This window comes from Gadus morhua, chromosome 17 (genome assembly GCF_902167405.1).
Source record: "Gadus morhua chromosome 17, gadMor3.0, whole genome shotgun sequence".
Classification (NCBI taxonomy): domain Eukaryota; kingdom Metazoa; phylum Chordata; class Actinopteri; order Gadiformes; family Gadidae; genus Gadus; species Gadus morhua.
The window spans coordinates 8613808-8632197 of record NC_044064.1 but is presented as its reverse complement, the minus strand read 5'-3'; the positions used below and the strand labels follow the sequence as shown (position 1 = coordinate 8632197).

Here is an 18390-nt window from a genome sequence, read left to right as displayed (position 1 = left end):
AAGTCAAATAGAAGACAGTGGCAGAGGATCAGCAGCCTTAGGAGTGTAGAGGCAGGTTAGACGTTACAATTTGGCCAAAATATTACTTTATTTTGACTTGACTTGCCAATACGTGGTTTTATCAACGCCATCGAAAGTGCAGGTTATAATATGGAGTAACAATTACATTATTACTGCCAAGAATACTAGTACTACTACCACTACCACTGTTACAATAAATACTACACTATAGCTACAACATTTTTCAAAAGAAATTCACCAAAGCTTTCCAATGCCTACAGTTAAGTATCGGAGCTATACTGGAGTTAAGGTATGTGTAGCAAAGTCCATTACCAGACTCCACCTAGGTGGCTCCCACACTCCACCTAGGAGACTATTCTGAGCTCCAAACATAAAGGACGCAGTGTGGTGGGTGTTAAAATCCGGTTTATGCCAAGGATGACAATGAAGATGGCAAGGGTTCCGCTCCACTGCAATCCAAAAGGTGGCCTGAGTGTGTTTAACCTGTCGTCCATCACAACACTGACCTGTTCCTGGTGGACGATGAAGGTGATGTCATCACCGGGCGCCACGGCCAACATCTGCCCCTTGATGCCCACCTGCAGGCCCCTGGGCGGCAGCAGAGGGCAGGCATGCTGCTTGGCACTCTGCTGCTTGTTCACACCGCCCTCGCACACGTTGGAGATCATCTTTCGGTACCTGCGACGCAGCACACGGGCCGTACCAATGTTAGAGCATGAGGGGTGTTGGACCGTGTGTGTGTGTGTGTGTGTGTGTGTGTGTGTGTGTGTGTGTGTGTGTGTGTGTGTGTGTGTGTGTGTGCACTCACCCGGTGCTGGACTCGTAGCTCTGTCCCAGGTGGCAGGTGTCGGGCGGGGCGTCGGGGTCGTGCCAGAAGTCCGCAAAACATTGACTGCCATCGGCCTTCAGAACCTGGGAGCGCTCAAATCCATAGTCACTACACACAAACAGACACACGCACACACAGGCACACAGACACACACATACACAGACACACACATACACGCATACACACACACACACACACACACGCACACATACACACACATGCAAACACACGTTTAAACATATAAACTTTGATTGAAGAAATGATTAAAGGAATATAAGCCACGCCTATTGGGGGGCTGCTCCTTGTATGAAGGTCAGAGAGAGGTCCGAGGTGGGACTGACCAGTTGAAGTCCCTCTCTGTGCAGCCGCACGGCTTGCTAGTCAGGGCGGAGGTGTAGCTCTTCCCTTTTATACAGAAGGCGCCCTCCCGCCGCCTCCGGAACGACCGCTCCTGTCCCATGATGCACTTGTCCCCCTGGCAGCCGACCAATGAACGGCGAGGAAGGAAGAAAGTGATCGTGTGTTTAGTCACGCGTGCTGGAGTCGCCATCAACGTGTTTACATTGAGCGCAATATTCGGTCTATCGAGCTTGGTCTGGATCATTTGTTTCAGGGGGGTTTATTCAGGCTGCCGGGGCAACATTTCCATGTCATGTTCGTGATCACATACGGGTCTATTTGATAAGTAAAGGCGCCTCAATAAGTGTTGTGACTTACGAAATGCTCGCTTTGCATTTCTAAAATGTCCTTGAATAATAGGTTATTGAAACTGTGATTGCATACAGAGCCTGTCTCGATGCAAGTCCCTATGAGAACATGTTTTTCGTGAAGGGTAAGGCGCTGAGAAATACTGCTCATGTCTCTGGTGTTGTCTGAACAGGGCGAGCGCCACAGTGCTCTATTCTGTGTAGGAATAGTTGTTGTGTCGCAGAATGGAACTGGATATTGGAAGACGTGAGAATGTAAACGTGTGTGTTTGGTTCCTACTGCATTCGTGTATTTGTGGTATGTACGTATAGCTTAACAGCTTAATATTATGGCGCAATCCTGACAAAAGAATGCAAACATTAAAAAAAAATAATGAATAAAATAAACTAGATATGGCTAGTTAAACGGGTTAAATGTGTTCATTATAGGGTTAAATACAATAATGTACACCCAAACATATCCTTTCAATGGTTTGTGTGTGTGTGTGTGCATATGTGCATGCATGTGTGTGTGAGTGAGTGAGTGTATGTGTGCATGTGTGTGTGTGTGTGAGTGAGTGAGTGAGTGAGTGAGTGAGTGAGTGAGTGAGTGAGTGAGTGAGTGAGTGAGTGAGTGAGTGAGTGAGTGAGTGAGTGAGTGAGTGAGTGAGTGAGTGAGTGAGTGAGTGAGTGAGTGAGTGAGTGAGTGAGTGTGTGTGTGTGTGTGTGCGTGCGTGCGTGCGTGCGTGCGTGTGTGCGTGCGTGCGTGTGTGCGTGTGTGCGTGCTTGGTGCGTGCTTGTTGCTACCTGCAGGTCTGTGAGGGTCCAGGGGTCGTAGTCCTCTTCTGTACACTGCCGGGAGAAAGACTGCCTGAAGTCCACCTTTACCAGCTCCCAGTCCGACCTGTAGCTGATGTGGCCAAACACACTGCAGACACACACACACACGCGCACACGCACACACACACACACACACGGTTAAACTTGTCATTCATCCAACTTTGTGTGCAATATGCTACATTTATATTCCTCCTCTGTCTGTCTGTCTGTCTGTCTGTCTGTCTGTCTGTCTGTCTGTCTGTCTGTCTGTCTGTCTGTCTGTCTGCTTTACTGTCTGTCTGTCTGTCTGTCTGTCTGTCTGTCTGTCTGTCTGTCTGTCTGCCTGCCTGTCTGTCTGTCTGCTTTACTGTCTGTCTGTCTGTCTGTCTGTCTGTCTGTCTGTCTGTCTGTCTGTCTGTCTGTCTGTCTGTCTGTCCATACATTCAGCTGTATTCATTAACGAAGGTCGGATTGTGAAGTAGATAACTCCTGACCCCTTGATCCGATCCCCTCCTCCCTCCCTCAGGCCTTCTCGAGCGCCATGAACATCCTTACTGTACCGACAGCCATATATTGTTCTTTCTCTTCTGACAATTGTACTTATTGTAAGTCGCTTTGGATAAATTCGTCTGCTAAATATCCTAAATGTAAATGTAGATAAACCTCAATCTACATTTTTATCCTCTAGCTTAAGCTATTAATCCTGTTGCATCCAACTTTAAGCCCAGTCAAATAATAACCAGCGTTATATTTAAACCATTCAATGCTCCAAAATAGATAATGCTAGGTACATTTATGCTCCCAATTACACTTCAAACGACTTTGTTGTCATTGCCATGGTAACTTCCTATCAGAAACTCGAATCCTCAAGTATTGATCAGCCCGTAATGCTTTCTGATTGGCTGATTGGTACGCTAATGAATCAGGTTTCATACCATACCCTGCTGACTGGCCTGGCAATTAAAAGTCTAATGTGTTTCCTCTTCTATGGGCTTTTCCTGTATGCTCACTTAAACCAAGTTAGTTCAAAAATATCATGAACTTTACTTCCCGTCGGCAAAGAAGATTTTGTGCTTAGTTGTGTTTTAGTTTCTGTTTCAAAGATTAGTTTTGGGTCAAGTTTACTGCCCTGGACAATAAAAAAGAAAAGTTCAACAATCAAATTCTCTCGATAGAGATGCAGGTTCAACCAGCGACCACTAAATGGCAGTGTTTGACCAGTATTGATTCGACTTTCCCCATTCCCCCATTATAGCTAAGCTTTTATTTGTAAAGAAAATAAACATGAACAGTTATGTGATAAAAAGCAGCAACTTTGCATATGGGTCAGGCAGATCGCTGCTCTTGGAATAATCAATGCCCCATAATGTTTGTTTGTTTGTGTCCTCTCGCTGCATATTCGCTCATTTGCATAATCACCACTCCGACTTGTCAGCGCGTATCTATGTGCCCCACTGCGCACTCCACTTTCCTCACTTTATTAAATGCTACACAAAAAGTACAGAAAGAACTTTGAGAAATGACCTGCTGTTATCAGTAAGGAGAGCAGCCTGCCCTCTGTGCTCAGGGTGAACAGAGACTACATAAGGCAGGAGGATTTCCTTTCTGTGCCATCAAAAAATGGATATCTCTCTCTCCCTAGGATGATCAGACACCTGCTGATGTCAGCACTCCTCCCTATCTTACAGAGCCAGACCTGAGTGTGTGTGTGTCTGTGTGTGTGTGCGTGTGTGTACATCCTTGCTTGCCTATAGCCCCAAGTTCCACCACCACAGTGTGTGTGTGGTGTGTGTGTGTGTGTGTGTGTGTGTGTGTGTGTGTGTGTGTGTGTGTGTGTGTGTGTGTGTGTGTGTGTGTGTGCGTGCGTGCGTGACGAGCTCTCAGCTGGAGATGGATTTAGGGAGAGGGAGGAGTGGGGAAGGGGTGGTATTTAGGTGGTTGGGAGGGAGAAGGGAGAGAGGGGGGAGGGAGTAGGGAGAGAGGGGGGAGGGAGTAGGGAGAGAGGGGGGAGGGAGAAGGGAGAGAGGGAGGAGGGAGTAGGGAGAGAGGGGGGAGGGAGATAGGTTCAGATGGATGGTGTGACTAGATAATACAATAGGTGTGCTGACATCGAGCCAAAGAAGATGGATAGAGATATGGACAGTGTGAGTGAGGACTGGAGTATGTGCCTGCCTGCCGACGTGCGTGCATGTGTGCGAGAGAGAGAGAGAGAGAGACAGACAGACAGACAGACAGACAGACAGACAGACAGACAGACAGACAGACAGACAGACAGACAGACAGACAGAGAGAGAGACAGAGAGAGACAGAAAGAGAGAGCAAGAACGAGAGCATATCAAAACACCAGAGTCAAATAGAGGGGAAAAAAACAGCGTACGAGAGGTCAAAGGGCAGAGCGAGGACGGCGGGGCCTCTCGCTCTCATCAGCCACCAGATGACACGCCAATCAGACACCCGGCCGCGGTGGCGTCTGGCTCGCAACGCCCGTGAAATGAACCTCGCTCACTCTAATGGAGGAGGACCCCATGCCTGTCGGAGGACCTTCCCCTCCCCCGCCGCCTCCTCAGCCTCCACCAGAGAGGAGCGGCGGACGGGTAAGGGCCGAAGGTGGTGGTGGTGGAGGTGGTGACGGAGGCTAGCTGAGGAGCTGGGCCACCACGGCGGGCCAATGACTCAGCAGAACTTCCTCTGGATTTCCTTGTTAGTGCTCAAGCCAGAATGTGCGTGTGTGTGTATGTGTGTGTTTTTGTTGTGGTTGTTTACGTGTCTGACCTCGGCAAAGTTGGATACGACGACATAATACTGCTGAGGCACGCTCAAGAAAAGGGTGGTTCTGCCACCTTTATGGACCCCTCAGTGGAGAGAGACCGGAGAGAGGTTGTGAAGAGGAAGAGAGAGAGGATAGCAGTTGAGAGAGAGAGAGAGAGAGAGAGAGAGAGAGAGAGAGAGAGAGAGAGAGAGAGAGAGAGAGAGAGAGAGAGAGAGAGAGAGAGAGAGAGAGAGAGAGAGAGAGAGAGAGAGAGAGAGAGAGAGAGAGACGTAGAATCGACATGCCAGAGTTTCTGAAGTCGAACCGGCAGGCGTTACGAGGTGTGTTGCCGGCGGTGTCAGCGCGCCAGCGGGGGTTTGAACTCACGTCATGACCAGCGTCTCGTCCCCCGGCTCGCTCAGCAGCCCGTCCACGAACACAGAGGTGCTGGTGAAGTTATGGACCGACCACGTCTGACCCTCGTCAATACTGAACCTGGGGGGGAAGGAACCAATCACAGTGGTCAACAACAAGGACGAGGTGGAGGGGGGAGGATGAGGAGGAGGAGGAAGAGGAGGAGGAGGAGGAGGAGGAGGAGGCTGAGGAAGAGGAGGCTGAGGAAGAGGAGGAGGAGGAGGAAGAGGAAGAGGAGGAGGAGGAGGAGGAGGAGGACGAGGAGGAAGAGGAGGCTGAGGAAGAGGAGGAGGAGGAGGAAGAGGAGGAGGGTGAGGTGGAGGAGGAGGAGGGAGAGGAGGAGGAAGAGGAAGGAGTAGGAGAAGAATAAACATGAGATGTATTTCACAAAGTGAATTTTAATCTGAATGTCAATACATCTGTGCTTCTGTCTACCTCAACTGGTGTAGTAGGGCATAAATATTGCCAGGGTTACAGGGTTGGATTCGTGTGGGGGGGCCACCAAACGCCATACATTTACCTCTTTAGTATAATAAATAATAAACATAAAACATAACTCGTTCACTAATCAATACCTGGCTTCAGGACAAATAAAAGATTAACAACATGGAAATTCTACCCAAACCCTATTATATATTCATCCATCCATGTCCACAGTGACATTTCTTACGCACTATCGGGTGTATATGAACAAAACCAAATGTAATTGACTAATTACTGATAGGAAACATGCAACAGGGAGCCCCGGAGACAAACACAGATAGAAGTCATGTGAGAACGATTGGGTTGTTGTGAGTGGCATCCAGTTTGGAGGAACAGCCAAATGAATTGGAGCCAGCCTCACATGCGACCATTGGAACAGCCTCTGAAAACATCCTTGCTTGGAAGGCGTCCTAATCATAAACTAATTTGTATCACATGTCTCCCGAAACGCAACTGGATCCTTTCCCAGCATTCAAAAGCATTTCATTCCCAGGGCGCCGCAACATTAGTAGAAACACAGAACTGATAGTTTGGAGTTTGCTCTTGTTATTACAGGTTACTTACTCACTACATTAGCATTAGCTCTGCTTTAGTGGGGTTTTCTCTTTAATTCTAGGGCACTTAGCATTAGCATTAGCTCCGCTTTAGTGGAGTTTTCTCTTTGATTCTAGGGCACTTAGCATTAGCGTTAGCTCTGCTATAGTGAGGTTTTCTCTGTTTCTCTGTCTAGGGCACTAAGCATTAGTGCTGCCTGAGACAACAGCAACAGTGCTGCTAGGGAAATGTTGACGACCGAGAGGATCAATGGAAATTCAAGTGGCATCAAGCTAGCTGTGGGTTATGCTAATTGGTGGCAAAGAGTGATAAGTGAGAGCTAAAAAGAAAAAGAAGGAAACTAAATCTCTGCCTGCTCCACAATTGTGTGAGACTTGACTTGATCGGTCTCATCTTGCTATCCAACTATGGTGGCAGCGGACAATCTCTTTGTACATTGCAACAGAAGAAGTCATTCATTATCCCTAACAATATCTAAGCATAAACTCATCAATAAATCTAGATTTCTTGGAAGCATAAAATCATACACAGAAAGAAGAAATTGAAAGCAAGAAAAAATTAGCTTTTTCTTTCCATCGTGTCCACCTTAACAGAAATACACACCATAGGCCTACATCACAATATCAATCATAGTCGTCGAAAGTATTTAAAATAAATATACCATATGTTAGTTAAGGGTTAGGTAATATAACAATTAAACCAATGTCAATACTCCTATTCGACTACAAGTGGACGCGACTAGCACGGTGTCTGGGAGTCCAGCGCTGGGGGAGCGGCTCTGCCGAGCGTGAAAACGGCACCACTTCACTGCCTGTGCTTGTTGACGTCCTTCCCCAGCGAGTGTGGAAGGAGAGGAAGGCTAATTATTTTCCAAGAGCCAAGGGCCCTCCAGAGCCGGGGAGGGAGGTCTTGGAGGAGCCCTTCTGGGGAGCATTTTAGGACAAGAACAAGCATCATCCACGGCCAGTCGAGTGCCCCTTTTTACTCCTGCTCCCGAGTATGGTTTCCAGGCCTCTCATTCAATCAATCGCGCAGCAGTTTTCGCCGGTTCACATCGCTCCACACGTCCCCTTCCTACTTCTCTTTGCCTCCCCCTTTTATTTATTTCCATCTCAGCACTTTTCCGACCTTCTCTTCACTTTGCATCTTCTTCTTTTCTATTGTAAATACATCTCTCTCTCTCTCTCTCTCTCTCTCTCTCTCTCTCCCTCTCCCCCCCTCCCTCTCTCTCTCCTTCTCCCTCTCCCCCTCTCTCCCTCTCTCTCTCTCTCTCTCTCTCTCTCTCTCTCTCTCTCTCTCTCTCTCTCTCTCTCTCTCTCTCTCTCCATGTGAGTAAACTTTGAGGCATGTTCTCTAAAAGCTGTGTAGAAGGGATGGAAATGGGTGTGAGGGAGGGGTTGTGGTAGTGCTTAGCCTCCGACGGTGGAGCTTACTTGAGTATCTTCAGGGGGATGGAGGTGTCCTTGATGGCCACGATAACCCCGCCGTGGTCCAGGTACAGGATATGATGTTCCTCCTCAAACACCTGCCCACACAAAGTGACAGCAAGTTCATTATTGCCCACATTACCCTAAACTCTGACCATTATAATGTATCCGTCTTTTCATTTGGTTTACATTTTTGAGGTTTATAAATTTTAAACTTCTGGGATGGTGACATTTGGGTGTGCAGTAGTTAATTTGAATTGCCTTCAGTTACAGGTGGTGAGGGTTAGGTATAAAATAAGCCACCCTCATCACTTCTCCGTACATGAATATAAACAATAAGCACCAGATGATGGCACAAGGTGAAGCGCGACAAGGCCCACCTGTCTCCACGTCTTCCCACAGTCGGCCGTGACGTACATCTCCTCCTTGTTCTCCACCAGCTTGGAGCCTAGGTTACCTGTCAGGTACCCAGATGGAGGTAGAGAAAGAGAGAGAGAGAGAGAGAGAGAGAGAGAGAGAGAGAGAGAGAGAGAGAGAGAGAGAGAGAGAGAGAGAGAGAGAGAGAGAGAGAGAGAGAGAGAGGTGTTATTTCTTACTTAATGGTTGGCCGTAATGTTAGTGTGTGTGCCAGTGTTACATTAAGGGAATGGTCCCAAAAAAGAAAGGAAAAAGAACAAAGAAACAGAGCTAGAACAAAAACGTAGAAGGGAAGAGAAACAGACAATGTGATTACTGAGCGGGGAGCGATATGGCAGTGCTGTAGGATATCCTAATGCATTTTATATAACCTACGGTGCAGTCCACAATGGAAGTGCACTGAATGCACTTTCCTTTGAACCAACGGTCATCAGGAAAAAAAGAGAAAGTCAAAATCAGAAACACAATCTGCTAAATCACACATTGGTTCCTCGGAAGAGTGAAAAGTGTAAAACAAATTCAAGAGGAAGAATTTATCTATCTATCTATTTATATCTATATCTATATCTATATCTATATATATATATACTGTATATATATGGTCTGATCAAAGCAAAGCTTGCTGGGAAAAGGATTTTACATTAAGGAAGATCATTTCGCCTCATCTTCTGAAAGCACAAAGGATAGACATGGAAATGTACTGTCAGTGTAGTCTCTCCATTTCCCGATCTCTGTCTCACACTTCCTCTTTCAGTGTCTCTGTCTCTCTCACTCTGTCGGTCTACCACACTTTCTCTTACAGACAGCTTTTACACTGTTTGCTTGTGTTAAATGTCCCCTTTCAGGGGGGATGGCAAATGGATGGTTTTTGTGTGGGTGTGAAATGGGCGTGCAGTCGGCCATGTTGATGTGGCACTCAAACACCTTCTTTAGACGCATGCTCAAAACGGACACTCGGGTAACTCAAATGCAGCCATCCATTCACACGTCTGTGAATGTCCTCACACAGACACCCACACACACCCACACCCACACACACACACCCAAAGACACACCTCTGACCTCAGGTAAATTCATACATATAAAGAACAAAGACCAAATCCTGCTAGCTAGCAGTCGGCACTGATGCTTTCTATGTGTGTTTATGTGGGTCTGTCTTTCTATGTGTGTGCCTGTGTCTATGTGTGTGTGTGTCTATGTATGTGTGTGAGTGTGTGTGTCTGTGTGTGTGTGTGTGTGTGTGTGTGTGTGTGTGTGTGTGTGTGTGTGTGTGTGTCTATTTGTGTGTGTGCGTGTGTGTGTCTATGTGTGCGCCTGTGTCTATGTCTGTGTGTGTGAGTGTGTCAATGCGGGGGACTTTGTGAGGACTCACCAGCCCCCATGATGAGCCCGGGGGCCGAGTCCTTGGTGTGGACGGTCCCCGAGACGTAGGGGTTGTCCGCCCAGCGGAGGTGGAGGTGAAGGTGACAGTCGGGCTGAAGGAAGTAAAGTTCAGAGGTCATCAAAGGAAACAAGCCCGTAGCGTATTTCGGCTTGTGTGTGTGTTACCGAACACGCACAAGAAAATGTAAAGTATCAAAGTAAAGTAAGTTGTGTGGTTCGCGCTCCGATGCCTCCACAGAGGTTATATACATCGCAGGCCCCTCCCCCCCTCCCCTTGGCACCGGCACGTGCAGATGGCACCGCCACGCACCTGCGTTTAATCAAACACCACTACGCCCACCACCAGCCATAAATCTCTCGCTAGTGTGGTGCATTAAAAGAACAAAAACAACTATAATAAAACAGACAAACCGTTGAAACAACTTTGTGGCGCTATTAACCACGAGATTAGGAGCAGATTGTAGTCATTAATCTATAGTGAACACCTCGGGTAGACGTTGACTCAAAGGAAAACAGAAATGCTATCATCGATCTCAGTGGCTCTCGTTTGCCGGGGTTTTGAGGGAGTGGTCACGCAGCAGCTGGTGAAATCGTCAGTAGGGGAACCGGAAGATGTGGATATAATCGCAATCGGATGGGGGGGGGGGGGGGGGGGAGTAATTGGTAATGCTCTAGCCTCCGCCTTCTCTGGTCCAGATAAACAAAGAGGGAGGGGCCAGAGGATGGGGTGGCGTAGCGGGTTGGGTCCGCCTCATTTGCTTCGCGAGGCCGGCTATTATGTCAACAAATGGGCGAGGCCAGCAGGCAAGGGTTGGTGAGCAATAATTCAACGCACATTACGGCAGCACGTGTGAGTGTGTTTCTGCGTTAAGTGTATTGTGTGTGTGTGTGTGTGAGGGTGTCCATTGTGTGTGCGCACACATCTTTTTTTTATGGCTCCCACTTTGTCACCGTGAGATATCTGTATCTGCCTTCAAATCCGACAACCGTATAGAGTGATGGTTCAAATAAAGGACGCAACACACACACGCACACACACACACACACACACACACACACACACACACACACACACACACACAGAGTCTGGCCCATGCGTGGCCAGACTCTCTCGCTCTCGCTCCACTCTCCTCTATCTCGTTCTCTCTCTCGCTCTGTGTGTGTGCCTCCAGTATGATGTATAGCCGTCAGACAGTGGACGACCTCAGCCCCCTGTTGTCTGGTCCTGCACTCAGTCTCAAAGTCAAGACAGATGGATGGCGCACACCCTACAACCATTACTGCATCGCTGTATGGCCCCACACGCACACACCAATAGTTAGGAAACGGTCTCATTTCACACCCTCTCTAAATTGCAATTCAGCTTTACATACCCTAATCGTCATTCTCCGAAAAAAACATAAATACTAATTACACACAGATATGCGGTCAAAACGAAGATAACCAAAAACCCAAACACAGAATGGTGGGAGGAGCTATGGTGGCGCGCGTACCGCTTTGCAGCTGACTGCACGGCCGTTCATGTCTTTGATGGGCGGGGCCAGGTGATCCCAGTCCCGCCCCTTGTTGTAGGTGATCAGGGTCCGCACTTTCCCGTCGATCTTCTGATTCGCCAGGAACACACCTTTGATGCCGCGCACCTGCGATGTGAATGATAAATGGTAAATGGACTGCATTTATATAGCGCTTTGCTAAACAGTGGCCACTCAGAGTGCTTTACAATACTGCCGAAAATGTACACATCCACACACCGACGGCGGTGACTGCCACGCAGGGCGACAGCCGGCTCGTCAGGGGCAGTCAGGGTGAGGCGCCTTGCTCAGGGACGCCTCGACACTAGCAACCTTCCAGTTACCAGCCGACGCACTCTACCCCATGAGCCACATGCCGCCCATGTACAATATACAACGCAAGCGGGTAACAAGTTGAAAGGGAAGACCGAATGACAACACTGTCGTGAATAAGACACATTTCCAAAGAATGGTTTATGATAATGTCAACTCTGAAATTGTACACAGCTTGCCGGAAATAGATAGGGAATAAAAGCGCAAACAAAGCTTTGTTGATGAATACCATAATATGTGTTTAGGCAGGAATATTTCAGACTAAACTTATATGAAAAGAAAATAAGACGCAAGATACTGACTGACTTTTATGTACTTTACCCATGGTTTAAAGCAGTCTCTGATGCCCATAGAGACAGTCTCTTGATATAAAGTAATTACATCAAGAGAGATGACATCAATGCTACAGAAAGCGTTTAAGGAGCCATTTTCAGGCTGAAATTCAAAAACAACAGCCAAGAAAACAACTTTTTCGCATTTCTTTTTGGTATATTTCCTACTAGCATGGATGTGTCTGGTCATTGTTCTTTTTGAGAGCTCTCAACCCAAACAAATGAATCAAAATATAGCATAATGCTGTACTTAAGTCATTTAGCAGGTATTAGAAAACATAGATCAATTCGAGAGTCACAAAAAAGGATCACTTCGGTCAAGATACGTGGGGAGAGAGAGATATATCCCTCCACTTTTGTGTGGAGAATATATAGGCTTACAACCCTCTCAAAACTGGACACCACTTCCGGCAAAAAAATTATAAATCCCGACGCATTCAACACCTTTAATGTATACCACAGACCTAAGTACAGTTGCTGTGGCGATAGTGAGCGCTGGCAGAAGTGAGCAGTGGGTTGTGAGTTACACCAGAGGCAGTTGGCTCTCTGTCGTTGCGTCACACCGCGTAGCCCGAGACAAAGAAGATGCCCCTGGGTGTGAGTGCAGGGAGGCGATGCCAATGAGAGACACAGCTGTGGAGTCTGTAATTGGAGCTTGCTTGAATGGCAGTAATTAAAAAGAGGTTTAAGCGCACATATGAGTTTGGGCGCAATTAAGTGAGATATATACTGTGTATTTAAATATATATATATATATATATATATATATATATATATATATATATATATATAGGGATAGTGCGTTTGATTGCCATTGAGACATCTACCTATTGTCAGTTTGGATGACCCATCTGTTGAGTGCAGGGCTGGCCCCGAATGCATCATTTCGAGCTTTGAATATTTGTAAAGAATATATTTAAATAAAAAAAAAAAGAAGGAAATTCACACTGCGTATCTCTCCCTGCCTGAACCGGCGCCGGTGGAGACTGCTGCGGAATCACATTAAAATACCTTTGAATGTTTTATTTTGAATGACGGAAAAAATAAAAGAAAAACTCCTAACGCATGGGCCACCTTTGGTCAACCTTTGCTACAAGCCTGGCCTCGGTCACTGCTCCCCCCCCACCGAGGGGTCCGTCTCACCTCCAGGACGTCCACCAGCACGCTCTCCTCGGGCTGCTTGGTACTGCGCACGTCCTCCAGCACCACCGAGTAGTACACGCCCTGAAGGTCCGACTGGTACAGGTTGTAGGTGTCCGTCTGGTACCACTCCTGCAGCGCCACGAACACCTGGCTCTCATCGGTGCTCACGATGTGGAGGTCCTGAGAGGGGGGGAGAGAGGGGGAGAGAGGGGGAGGGAGGGGGAGAGAGGGGGAGGTAGGGAGGGGGAGAGAGAGGGAGAGGGGGAGAGAGGGGGAGGGAGAGAAAGAGGGGGGGAGGGGGAGAGAAGCGAGGGAGGGAGAGGGAGGGAGGGAGAGAGGGTGAGAGAGAGGGAGGGAGGGAGGAATGGAGAAGGAGGGAGGGGGAGCGAGAGGGAGGGATTCAAAGATTAGGGTTAGGGTTAGAAATTCGAAAATCATAACCAAATTTTGACATTGTAGAAATAGTAAAACCATGAGCAAATGGAAACAATTTAGTGAAAATTCAATAATTGCTCTATTTTTGACTCAAACCTTTTCGGCCAATGTTACTTAAGAGATATTTCACAAACATTAGTTTTGCAGGCATGTCATACTTATTGCTTTTCTTTCTGCCAACCCAATTTCAATATGGATGGCATCAAACAGAGCTTCATAAGGTGGCACTTGGCAAGGCCTTACCCTCTGGACACAGTGTGCAATAAGGATGAATATCAAAATGACACCTGCAATAGCATGCTAAAAAAGAATTACAGTAGGCCTACAGCAAAAGCAGATATGAAAATACTATGATATACGAAACAATGCGATGACCAAGAAAGGTGTGAATAGGCAGAGTAAGGGCGCCAAGTAGCTTCGAAGTTACTGCACAGTTAGCTTAAAATCTTCTCCACTAACTTGAAAGAGGTCTAGAACACACAGCTGACGAAGCAATCATCAGAGCGACGGAAAGGTCTGAGGAGCCCGTTGCTACTTAAAAGTTTCCTTTTCTTTGTCTGTACGTTAACACACACATAAAGAAAAAAACACCATTAGCTGTCATTTGAAGAAGCCGGTGAACCTCGGATGCAAATGACTCCATCGCTCATGAGGCGCGGAAACAATGTGGTCCGAGGAGTGAAAAGAGGTGAGTCAGCGCATCCTGGGCATGCCTGACTGATTGCATTAACATAACATTTTTGGGAAGTGAAGCCGTCTAAACGTTTCAGCCGTAGGGCAAGTCGCCTGGAGGGCGTGTCCTCCCCCTTAATCACTGACACGCTACCATCTTCTCCCGGACACCAAAGATAAAGAAAAAGCGTCCCAGCTCAACCGCCCAGCTGACGGATAGCGGGAGAATTCGGAAGGACCCTGGCCAGGGTCATTCCGAAATCTCCCGCTATTCGTCAGCTAGCGGAAGACTTTGGAACGAAGATGTCACTCTGATCCGCTGATTTCCCACAAGAAAGCTAGGATTCCACGCACGACCACAAGATTAATCTTTTATGATAAAAAGCATGTTTATAAAATGAAGAACGATATACAATATTAGAAACAATATGACCTCTGAAAACCTGTGATGCTACCAATAAAACATAGAAGGCCTATCCCTGTCTGAGCAGTCCCGCTCATCAAAATAATTAAACCTTTGTTTCACAGAGATGTTTTCATATAAGGCTACTTTTTGTGAATGTAGAGACAGGTCACGAAAGAGTAGGTTGAGGTGAAGTCTTTTGCTCAAGTATCTCTTCCGCCTCGCTGAAGGCCGACCACTTAATCATCCCCTTCCATGTCAGGATTCTACACCAGCACACTCTACTCCAGTACGCTCCATCCCAGGCCAGTTCAATAAGTCTCTCTTAGTCTGGCGCAGTCCATTCAATTGCAGCACATATCAGATGATACAGATTAATCGAGGCCATGCGGCTCTAGGACTTGCTGAGCAGCATGGATTGACTACCTTAGCGTGACTAAGGAAAGATGTGGGTTTAGAAAATAAATAAAACAAGTATCAAGCCTTTCAAATCTGTGCGCGTGTGCTGCAATTTTGTACTGCATTTGCATATTCATACAAACTGTGATGAGAGTGAGGAGGGGTTTGCCGTTACCCTTACACCACGCAGCCTCTCTCTCCCTCTCTCTCTCTCTCCCTCTCTCTCCCTCCCTCTCTCTCTCTCTTTCTCTTTCTGTGAGCGAGCTCCTGAGGCCAAGGACAGACGTTCTTTCAGTTCTGTGTTTCCTCATAATCAGAAAGAGCTTATGCTCACGAATGCACAATCAGGAAACGAGGAAAACATTTAGATAAACAAGGGCTGATCCCTGGACGTGGGTCAAGCAAACACAAGCCTTCCAGGTTGACCCTGAACCGGGCGGCAGTGCACCATCGCACACATCACCGGGCACGAGTGTGTGTGCATAGCGTAGCAACTGTGCCCCCCTGTATCACTTATTCCTAGACTCTGCATAGCCACCCCCTCCCACCCCCCCTACGCACTTGGTGTCTTTTGTACGCCCTGGCACTTAGAAATGGTTGTGTGGTTATCCTAGCTCTCTTTGTTGTCTACGGGGAATGGGTTAACCTAGTGATAGTTAGTGCTTTCCACTTGGTTCTATGAATATCCTAACCGCACCGAAAGCGATATATTGTTGTTTCTGCGATAAATGTATTTATTGTAAGTCGCTTTGGATAAAAGTGTCGGCTAATTGCCCTAAATGTAAATGTTAATGTTATTCCAGGTACCGCCTTCAGCTGGCGGCCTTGGTGAGGGCGTTTGACCCCCAGGAGGTCGAAGGTTCTGGATCCCCAGGGAAAATATCATAAGGTGCAAGCATCTTTGAGCTACATGCCCCATCCTCATTCCAGCTCATTAATGACCTGTATCCAAATCCACTGTCGATTCCTAAAAAAACCTGCCTAGCAAATAAGTGAGAATTATGGAAGAATATATGTAGCAAAATTCAAATGGCAATGCAATTTGGAAATACATTATGCATTTGACAATTCATTATGCAATTTTATAATGTAATTTGTAAAAACGTTATTCAAAGTGTATTTTAACATGCAAAGTGACAATGCAATCCTCAATTAAATTTGCAAAAGTTATAACAATACAAATAGAATAACATTTTGTCAAATTCTTTGAGTTCCTTTATACAAATTGAAAAGCTATAGCGTCCCCGTGATTGCAATCCACTTCGCCACGCTCCGTGTGTTGCGATATTCAAATGACATTTCAATCCGCAAAACGAATGCTTTGCAAAAGATTTGGCAAAACGGAATCCAAAGAGGAATCCAAAGAGGAATCCAAATAGGAATCCAAAGAGGAATACAAATAGGAATCCAAAGAGGAATCCAAAAAGTCAATATGCAAAGTGGCAAACGTATCAGCCAATCAGCGTCTGGGCGGCAACTACGTCACTTGCCCGTCATTTCCTTGTTCCGAAGTTCTAGTTCGTAGCCTATGGTCCATGGTCACCAATGGAGATTATTGATACGCTCCGAAGTTTGGCCGATGATGTGGAGAACAATCGTGTTGAAGACACAGATGCAGTAGATAGAGTGCGTGTTCTGGGAGATAGGATAGACGACTTATCCTCACTGGTACGTTTTGACGCCAGTGTGGTATACACAAAGATTTCCCAAGTGCTACAGGCACTGGGTGCAAAACATAGGGTCGGGAGACCCACCGTCTCCACCCACTCCTCACCTACAAAGCTCTCCACAACCTAGCCCCCAGTTACCTCTGCGACCTCCTCCAAGAATACACTCCCTCCCGCTCCCTCCCGCTCCCTCCGCTCAACCTCTGCTGGACTACTATGTATCCCCACATCACGACTCATTACGAATGGGTGCCCGGTCATTCAGCTGTTCAGCACCCAGGCTCTGGAACTCCCTCCCCCCACACATAAAACAGTCATACACCATTACAACCTTCAAGTCACAACTCACCTGTTCAAACTCGCACACAACATCTAACTGATCACTGTCTTGATTGTTTGTTTGTTTTGTCTTGTTTTTGTTTTATTTATTTATTTATTATTATTATTTTTCCACAATGTGTTGTTTTAAACTATTTATGATAACTTTATGCTCTGTAAGGTGACCTTGGGTGTCTTGAAAGGCGCCCTTTAAATTAAATGTATTATTATTATTATTACCGTGGAGATACCCTTGGAGACAATAGAAAGTGACGTCCAGACGCTGATTGGCTGATACGTTTGCCACTTTGCATATTGACTTTTTGGATTCCTATTTGTATTCCTTTTTGGATTCCTATTTGGATTCCTCTTTGGATTCCGTTTTGGATTCCTATTTGTATTCCTCTTTGGATTCCGTTTTGGATTCCGTTTTGCGGATTGAAATGTCATTTGAATATCGCAACACACGGAGCGTGGCGAAGTGGATTGCAATCACGGGGACGCTATAGCTTTTCAATTTGAATAAAGGAACTCAAAAGAATTTGACAAAATGTTATTGTATTTTTATTGTTAGAACTTTTGCAAATGTAATTGAGGATTGCATTGTCACTTTGCATATAAAAATACACTTTGAATAACGTATTTACAAATTACATTATGAAATTGCATAATGCATTGTCAATTGCATAACGTAATTACTTATTGAATTGCAAATTGCAAATTGCATTGCCATTTGAATTTTGCTACATATATGCTTCCATAGAGAATGAGGCGAGAACCTAATTTGACCCCGTAAGAGCCTCACTCTTGATCCGAGTGGAGAGCTTCAGTGTTGTTATGCAGACCCACATGCGCACATATGCGCACCACAGGGGCCGCTCGCTCATGGTCTGACCGCGCTGGTGTGTATCCAGTGATCCATAGCAAAGCCCCAGCTTAATCCTACAGTTTCCATCCCACAGTGCAGGGGGGGAAAAAAAACCCGCGCGTGAACTGCCCGACTGAATAAGGAGAGGAGGAACAGTGTTTGCGTTACAGTGCACACATATGTGTGCGATTCTACGATGTTAATGTGGAAATGAAAAAAAGATAAAGCTCCAGTTCTATTCAGTCCGACTCAGACTGGTCTGGTACCTACCTACCTACCTCCCGGGAATTGTCAACCGATATGAATCCATACGGCTCTCAGTGAATATATCAGAGTTATGAAAGTGTGGGTGTTTTTTGAATAACTCTAAAACCATCTGTTTGGTTCCTCGGACCTCTGGCGTTCCAAGAAGGCTTTTTGTGTACAGAGAAAGAAAACGGTAAAAAATGAAAAATAGGCCATCTAGGTAACATCTTTTGTACTTTCCTAAAATGTGGGGACATTCGAGGAAAACATCCCAGCAACG

At 46.5% G+C, this 18390-nt stretch overlaps 1 protein-coding gene across 6 annotated transcripts in view; it reads right to left on the bottom strand.

The window, feature by feature from the left end:
* Positions 1–18390, bottom strand: part of sorcs2 (sortilin-related VPS10 domain containing receptor 2) — a 161472-nt gene that overhangs the window by 8504 nt on the left and 134578 nt on the right. For all 6 annotated transcript variants that reach the window (XM_030338710.1, XM_030338711.1, XM_030338712.1 and 3 more), the window contains exons 9-18: positions 13103–13282; positions 11277–11423; positions 9773–9875; positions 8364–8440; positions 7990–8081; positions 5492–5599; positions 2344–2464; positions 1192–1325; positions 830–958; positions 528–699 (exon numbers count right to left, since the gene is read on the bottom strand). In XM_030338710.1, the coding sequence (XP_030194570.1) occupies positions 528–699; positions 830–958; positions 1192–1325; positions 2344–2464; positions 5492–5599; positions 7990–8081; positions 8364–8440; positions 9773–9875; positions 11277–11423; positions 13103–13282 (1263 nt within the window). The remainder of the gene's footprint in view (positions 1–527; positions 700–829; positions 959–1191; positions 1326–2343; positions 2465–5491; positions 5600–7989; positions 8082–8363; positions 8441–9772; positions 9876–11276; positions 11424–13102; positions 13283–18390) is intronic.